An 8265-nucleotide genomic window follows, 5' to 3' on the forward strand; every position below is an offset into this window, starting at 1 on the left:
CTGAGTTAGATTAACACTTAAAAGCATTCTCTTACAGGTACATATTTCCATTAAGAGAAACAGATTTGAATTCACTAACTGGGTGTGTCAGTTCTTGTATTTAAACAAACAGAACCCACAATCAAACATTTCTTTGCTTCCACCTTACAGTGGCATAATGTATTTCTTTAAGGAGCTTATCTGAAAGCAGATTGTGCCAACCTCTACTTTTATTATAAACTAAACGTTCACAGTTCTACAAAAATGCAGTATGTGCTATTTGACAGGTAGGTAAGTCTTCTCAGCTACCTGAAGCTCTAACTAACTTGCCATTCACAATTTCACTGAAAGTTACCAAAGGGCTCTCTTAAACTGTAACATCTACTTTTTAAAATAAAGGCACCACTTTAATTTCCCTAAAGCTAACAAAGGATAGCCTATTTGTCTGAGATTAAAGTTCAGCTTAGTCTTAGCTAAATGTACCAGTTGCTAACATTTTAAACATTCTGATCTCATTTAAAACAAAAAATAGCTCTATGGAAGTTAATACCCGTCAACATATTACTAAATCTGTTCCGTTCAAGCTCTGTGTGTGAGTATCAGAGCTAATTTAGAATTTCAACTTAGATACTTTAATAGGCTCAAAATACAGTAGTGCCACAGAGAATGTTTATTGCAAGCTTGAGAACTGAAGAAATTCAGACAAATAATATCCATATGTGACTAAGTTTGGCAAAATACAGAGACCACTGAAACAAGACACTTTGAGTATGAGTCTTATAAAATTATACAAAACTTCAAGTGATCATGAATCAGTTCTTATTACAGGTACTTAAAGCAATTAAAAGTCACACAAAATACACTTTTAAGGTTACGGTGTTTAATGTTTCTCTAGTTAAATTTCTACAACTAGCAAGATAACATATGCGTTACTAGGACTCAAGACCACCTCCTAGGGAATGTTTATTGGGCGATCCCAATTACACCACAGGCCAAACGACTTCCAGCGTTCCCTGTCTTTGTACTTTCTTCATTTCCACCTCTGCCCAAGTCATCTGGTTTTTCATGGACCTTTAAAAAATTTTAAGAACACATTAACTTAGGGCTATCAAGCAATTACCATATCTTCTCAACAATACCCAAAAGACTTTTAAGAACCATTTAATATTAGAAAATAACATGTTAAAATAATTTTACTAGGAGGAAAGTATACTAATATTTAATCTAATAGTAAAAAGTAGAGAAACTACTCCTCAAAGCTTTTTCGTGATAAAGCAAAGAAATAGTTACCCTCAAACACTAGGTAAGCAGTGCTATCTCTAAATGAAATACAAAAAACCCACACAATTAGGTTACACGGCTGCCACATGCTGAATCCAACATGAGAAATTCTAGTAATCTCAGTTACAGTAGTCATTCTTTTATTGTATAAATTGCTTTGGGGGAAAAAAAAGTAAACAACAAAAAAGAACATCAAAATCATGCCTAATTACGGACCCATAAACAAGAGGTAATCCTAAAAATATCTTGACGTATTCGAGCAGTAGTATTTTAAATTTTGCTCATCAAACACTGATACGTGATTTTTCTGCTTCACAACTACAGGTGAAGAAAATTCTAAGAATAAAAGGGTCAACTGAAAGGAGGTGTCTCCTGAATGTTAACTGTCCTCTGGGGCAGGCAAAAGGGAGCCTATCCTAGGTGGTGTTCTGTATGAACCAGATGCAGCTCTACGTAACTTGGGGCAACTGCTTCCCACATATTAAACAAGTGGTGATAACCTGCAGACATGAATGAGTATTAGTATTGAGGTCTATCCGATTTCAGACTTCAGACGCTCTGGTTAACTACAAGGGGGAAACCCAGTAGTGGCAAGAAAGTCTGGCCATTTAAAAACTAGATGAAGACCACTCCTGTTTCTGTAACACAGATCTAATTAATACGATCTAATGTAATTACTTTATTACCGCATCTTAGCAAAACAGTGTTCTTAACTGACCTAGATCATTAATTATTCTTCACTGTAATCATCCAATAAAATAATTGCTTTTCCTAATCTGAACTAAAAGTACAATTTATATGGATCCTTAGAAACCAGGACTAATAATCATGAAAACATATGTGACCATGTGTTAGAAGTAATTTTATGCATATTCTTATTATATGAACACTTACCACCATTGTGCGGCCAATGATGGAATGGTCTCCACAGAGTGAGATTACGGAATCTTCAATACGCACTTCGGCCACACCATTCTGGTCAGCCTTCACATTGCCCAGGTCTCCAACATGCCTAACGTTGAAAAAGCATTAGAAGGATCAGGACTAGTTTCTATTTAACTTTACTTCATGAGCTAAATTAAAAATGGACTGAGTCAGATATGTAAGGGTGGGCTAAGAGGTGGATATAGTCTGTATCAAATAGAACCCACTTTTCCAGACTGACAAAACCCTGAAAAACATGTAAGTTTAAAAACAAGTAACTAGATGTTCTAGACACACAGCTCTTCAAACACAGGCTTCAAGTCTATAAAGCAATGCTCTGGGAAGAGTGGTAGGATGGGGTGCACCTCTAATTTCACAGGTAAAGGACCAAAGGGTAAACTCTGAGTTACTGAGTTACGCCTGTTACTTCCTGGCATGGCAGAGCTATGCCCCTAGGCCTCTGATATAAAAATAAATTAATCCTTGTCCTTAAATTTAATATTTTCCTGAAAGGCTCTCAGAAAACAAACACAAATGGGAGCCTCACTGAATTTTCAATATCAAATTTTTACCTACAAACCTTCCAGTGTTTCACAATGGTTTATTTTGCTAGTGGTTGACAGTACTGTTATTCATGACATTTCCTGTATTAGATCCCTTTGACACTTGTATGAGCTCTATATTCAATAAATGCTACAAAACCAAATCGTTTTAAGTGTCCCTATTTAATTCCTTAGCTCAAGGGGCAAGCCATTCCAGCACTTGGGGGCAAGGGGTTACATGGGGGCAACAAACTCAAGAGCAGAGGTGCAATTATCTTAGCATGCAATCTGCAGGTCATATACCCATACTGCCCCCTCAAAGCCGTCGCTATTATTTCAAAAAGAGTTAAGGTCACTCACCTCTCTTCATCCTCTGGCCCACCGTGTTTTTTGGATAGAGGGTTAAAGTGAGGACCTGCACTGGTACAGCCTGTTTACGGAAAAAAAAAAAAAGTGCTAAATTATGAATCAAAATTCCAAAGTAAGTTCTCAAAAGAAACTGGTCATTGCTAAAAACCTCAAATGGAGAAAGTACTGACCCACACTGTGACTTCTAGGCTAATAAAAACAGAAAGCAACACATTAAACAAAACGGGCAGGGAGTAAAGACATTCTAACTACTGTGTAACACTGGTGAAGTTCAATTAATACCCTTCTCTGGTCTCTGGTTTCTTCACTGCCCTGTAAAATGAGAAGGCCAAGACTTGATCTTCAATAGTTCTTCTGTTAAAATCCCATGATTATGATCCTACTTCATTAGACAACAGCACACCTCAACTACAAAAAACTTATCTCCCCAGCAACATACTACCAGGCAGCTCTCCTGTTTATGGCCTTTACTTTGTGCATGCAGAATATAAAACGGCACCTTAATCCAAGGGCTGCTGCCCGGCACAACTCTGGGGCATTCAGACTGTACTCTGTAAAAATGGCACTCCAGTGCACCAGGGAACAGGGTTCACATAGAACACAACCACGACAATGCAGGAGGCTCTTTCATGACATGGTTCTTCATTCAACAGCTGACAGAAAGTTTCCCCTGTTTACAGCTTTTATCCATCCTCTACCCAGGGAGAAGACATGCAGGTTACAGAAAGTAGCACAGTAAGTCAAAGCCACAGAGCAATCACCTCCCAAAGCAGAAGCAGTAAAACCAAAAAAAACAACGACTTGAGGAATTTTTTTTTAATTAGTAATTTATTTTGGCTGCACCGGGTCTTCGTTGCGGCATGCAGACTCTTAGTTGCAGTATGCATGCGGGATCTAGTTCCCCAACCAGGGATCCAACCCGGGCCCCCTGCATTGAGAGCGTGGAGTCTTACCCACTGGACCACCAGGGAAGTCCCAGGACTTTTTATAATTGTTGAAATGGATCAAATCTGATCATTAAATCACTATTTACAGAAACCAAATTATGGAACATAAAAAACAAGTTCTAAGACAGAGGGGATATATGTATACATATAGCTGATTCACTTCACTGTACAGCAGAAACCAACACAACATTGTAAAGCAATTATACTCCAATACACACACACACGTACGTTCCAGCACAATGAATTAAGTTCTCACCATAAAAAAGTCTAAACACTAAGTTTACTCAAATATGGCAATTTAACCCGTAAGCTTTTGTTGACTTGCTTCTAAACCCAACTTGAGAAAATGCAAGCACAATCCAAAGTGTGAAGAGTGTACACCCCCTCATCAGTTTGTACCTTGCCCCCCCCCACCCCCGCTAAGGCCCTTAGGCTAGAGGCGCAGAGCTACCTCGCAGGGTTATGCAGATAAATGCACCCTGCTTGCCACACCCGCCCTCAAGCCCCAGCTCATCAACACCTGGGAGTAAAGGGGAAGGTCAGAAAGAAGCTGCGTTTTTACTTAAAACACACCTGAGACTCTTACATAATCAACCCATAATCACAAAACATCAACTCCTTCTCCTTCCATTCCACACGGAAGAGTCAAAAGCCATTTTTATCCCTGAGATCGACTTTAGTAGTCATATTAACTTGACTTTTAAAAAAACTGTCACAAGTTTTTAATGTTTGGGGGTAACTCTACTCGGTGTATCTTACTAGGTGAAATAACTGTCAGTCACTAAACCAGCACAGCACCCACCTTGTGTATTATCTCCAAATTGATGGACATGGAATCCATGATCGCCTTCAGTCAATCCTGTAATGGATCCCGATACCACGACCGTCCCATCTTCCTTTATTCAAAGAAAAGTGCAAGAAGTTTGAGACAGCAAATGCTTCTGAACAAAGAAAACAGTTGAATTATCTTTACCACTCACAGGAAAGTGAAAAGAACATGGACTCAGGAGTCGAAAAATCTGTGTCCAAATCCCAGGTCTGCCTGGAGCAGTGAACCTCCAGCAAGCTGCTAAGCTACTCTATTCATACGTAATATGAATAAGTTCTTGTTTATTATGTAAATACTTCGAATAGGTCGTACTTGCGCATAGTGAGTGTATGTGTACAAATCAAACTTTTGAACCCAAATGTTAGCACATCATACACTTTTTAGCACCCTACTTTCTTCATGCACTCTTCTATGTTAGCAATCATACAAATCTGCCTTAAAAAGAAAAACAATATCCAACTTGCTACCCTAGGATCCCTGTTCTCCACTCTCCACCAGAGGGGTGTTGACCCGTTTCCGGCGTGGATATCTTTGATTTACAGCCAGAAAATATCCTACCTCACTGCCCCTGGGGGACTGATCCTAGTCCAAACAGAAGTACTGCTTTCTCAAGTCTTTTTAGGCATTGAAACCTAGATAACCTTTCCACTACAGAGACCAAAAAGAAAGGACAATGAAACACTAAAACAGGTGAAAAAAAACACACTGCAGTTCAGGCAATGTTGATGGATAATGGTACCGCATGCTACATGTAGAAATCAAAGAAGTTACTTCTACAGCTACAAAGAGATCTTAGGAAGTAAAATAAAATAGACACAGCATCCACACCATATAGTAATACACGACGGTGTCTTTGTTTTTTAAGAAGCCAGGGCCAACAGTTACAAGAGGTGTTAGCCTTGAAGATCGTACTTTCCACTGGCTAGATACCACTGCTCAACGGAAGTAGCCTGGCAACTGCTGCCTCTTGTGTTTCTTTTTGAGAATAGATACACTATGATTCTTCTACGTACAACCTTTAATTTTGGAGAACCCCAAATGTGAAAGTACTTCCCCGAAACACGCCATGTTATCAAGAGCACAGACAGACAAACATGGCAGGTTCTTCCAAGCCTCCGCTTAATTGGTAATGCATAGAGCACAAGAAGTTCAACAGTAAGCTGCCTGGGTACAACCCTGCAGGGACCAGGCTATTGTCTCAAATGAGTAAAACAGGTCAGGGAAGCAGGAGGAATGTAAACCGGTCCAGCACAGCGTTGCCCTGGGCTAATGAAGGCTCAGTATGGGCAGATCTCCAGATTTTTCAAGAGAAGCTAAGAATTTGGACTTAATAGGTGAAAATTTCCGATTTTTGAAAACTGGACACTAATCCAAACTTTTAAACACTCAATAGGCCAAGAAATACAGTTTATTGTCAATGTACTACATCTGCATATCCAAGGGTCTTTATCAGGTACAAAGAGCACCACCAAAATGATGCTGGAACTTAAAGGAGGGGCCATAGAAGCTGCTCAGGGAAGGTGGAAAAACCAGTTTAACTTCTGAATGCAACACCACGAGCCGTTTTCTCAATGGCCACAGGGAAAGAATCCCTCAGAGACTTCTTAGGTTCTCTAGTGGAGAGAGAGAGGATGGACAAAACAAAGTCTTGCAAATGAAAACAGCAAAATTCAGTCAAATATCAAAGAGCCTTTTCTAGAAAATTTGGAAACCACCTAAAGGAAAAAATTAAGCTCAAATATAAGCTCTCTCGTTTAAATCTCACAGATGGGGGACACTTACCTAGATTACTTTGCATGTCCTCTCACATTTCCATAAACCACTTTAACGACTAAATCTCATTCATATTCCCTCATGATTAACAAGCCAACATAAACAATTTTCCACCCACTGGTAACCTCACTAAGATCTGGGGGGACAGGCTTATCACAAGCACCTTCCTCACAACACCTGTGTTTTGCAGTGTCATCAATGAGTATGCCTGTACACTTTATTTTACAAGATTTGTTCAGGGGTTTATCCACCTGCATCTCAGTTAACAGGCCCACGGGTAGAGAAATTTCAAAGTCACTTTACAGGGAATTTGTTTAAACGAATGCTCCAAGAACAGAAGTGACAATTCCATGCAATGGAAATACTCTAGGTGTCCTAACATTGGACTTCCAAACCTCATCCACTACCCTCTACCAACAGGAATTCTCAATCCTCCGTGCACTGTTAAGAACCACTTTGGAAGCTTTAAAAAGAGCAACACTCAGACTGCACCCCATCAGGTTTTCATGTAATTGATCCGGAGTTGAGCCCTGGTATCTGTATTTTAAAAGCTCCCCAAATGAGTCTGCTGTGCACCCAGAGTTAAAAATCGCTCCTCTGGAAAACCCCCAACCATGGAGGCTGTTAGATCTCTGGCTTTTGGAGCTCTGACCAGGGCCGTCCTCTTTGCCCTTAGAGGATGACCCTGACCTAGAGCAGGGGTCAGCAAACTTTTCTGTAAAGGATCACTGTCACCTACTCTTGTTTTCACGACCCTTTAAACACAAACATATAAAACCATAAATATATAAGAGCCACTCAGCTCGAGAGCTGTACAAACACCGCCTCGGGACAGATTAGGCCCGCGGGCCGCAGTCTGCAGACCACCTGAACTAGAGAGTTCAAGGTGGAAAGTCCCAAACGGATACGGATGCTATGAAACCCAGACGGCCCAGCCGCATCCGCCACCCCCGGGTCTCAAGGACCGGCCAGGCCTCGGACTGCGCAACTCAGCATCCGCGGTATCTCAGGACCCAGAATCTGAGCCCGCAAGAAGGGCCACAGCGTCCTCAAGCACCTCAGGTCTCCGCCCGGGCCTACGGACGCCGAGGAGGCGCCAGGGCAACCGGCTTTCCTCCCACGCTTTCTCTCCTTCCGAAACTCGCGGTGGTCGGCACCCACCGGGCCGGCCGGGTGTTCCCTCCCTACACTCCCGCCCAGGCCTCGCCACGCACAGCCGCTGCTGGGCTCGCCCGGTGACTCAGCACTCCGCGGCCGCGCGCGGCTGTCGCCTCTGAGGGCGCCGCACGGCCGAGGACCCGGGGGGCGCCGACCCGCCGACCCACGCGCCGGGTGCGTGGCGAGGTCGGCGCGAGGCCCCGCCGGCCGCTCCCGAGCACAGGTGTGCGGGCACGGCCTCGCCGCCGGTCTCCCCCCGCCGGTCCTTGCCTTTTGTTCGAAGTGGATGGTACCCTGCACCGGGCCGTCGCCCTTCAGCACGCATACGGCCTTCGTCACCATGACTCACGGGGACGCGCTCCGGTCCACTGCGAAGACCAGAGAAGAAGCGGGAAACACAGCCGAGGACGCCAACGCAAACCGAGGACGCAGCACCGCGTCGAGCCGCGGCACCTTTATATGC

The 8265-nt window shown here is 42.6% G+C and overlaps 1 protein-coding gene across 1 annotated transcript; it reads right to left on the minus strand.

Moving 5' to 3' along the window:
• Positions 1 to 842: 842 nt before the first annotated feature.
• SOD1 (superoxide dismutase 1) lies at positions 843 to 8232 on the minus strand. The gene is made up of 5 exons (XM_082840512.1): positions 8073 to 8232; positions 4845 to 4938; positions 3087 to 3156; positions 2155 to 2272; positions 843 to 1050 (listed from the first exon to the last, which is right to left on the minus strand). Exons 1-5 carry the CDS (start codon positions 8142 to 8144, stop codon positions 943 to 945), a joined length of 462 nt encoding a protein of 153 aa, XP_082696638.1. The 5' UTR covers positions 8145 to 8232; the 3' UTR covers positions 843 to 942.
• Between the last annotated feature and the right edge of the window lie 33 nt (positions 8233 to 8265).

The sequence above is a fragment of the Leucopleurus acutus genome (genome assembly GCF_964270905.1).
Source record: "Leucopleurus acutus genome assembly, chromosome: 5".
In the NCBI taxonomy this organism is placed as follows: domain Eukaryota; kingdom Metazoa; phylum Chordata; class Mammalia; order Artiodactyla; family Delphinidae; genus Leucopleurus; species Leucopleurus acutus.

Excerpts from the sequence above, each read along its gene's own strand:
- SOD1 (XM_082840512.1), bottom strand. The coding sequence starts at position 8,144 with ATGGTGACGAAGGCCGTATGCGTGCTGAAGGGCGACGGCCCGGTGCAG. Across the intron at positions 3,157-4,844 it reads ATTTGGAGATAATACACAAG|GCTGTACCAGTGCAGGTCCT; the intron begins GTGGGTGCTGTG and ends TTCCGTAAACAG. Across the intron at positions 1,051-2,154 it reads TCATTGGCCGCACAATGGTG|GTCCATGAAAAACCAGATGA; the intron begins GTAAGTGTTCAT and ends AATTTTTTAAAG.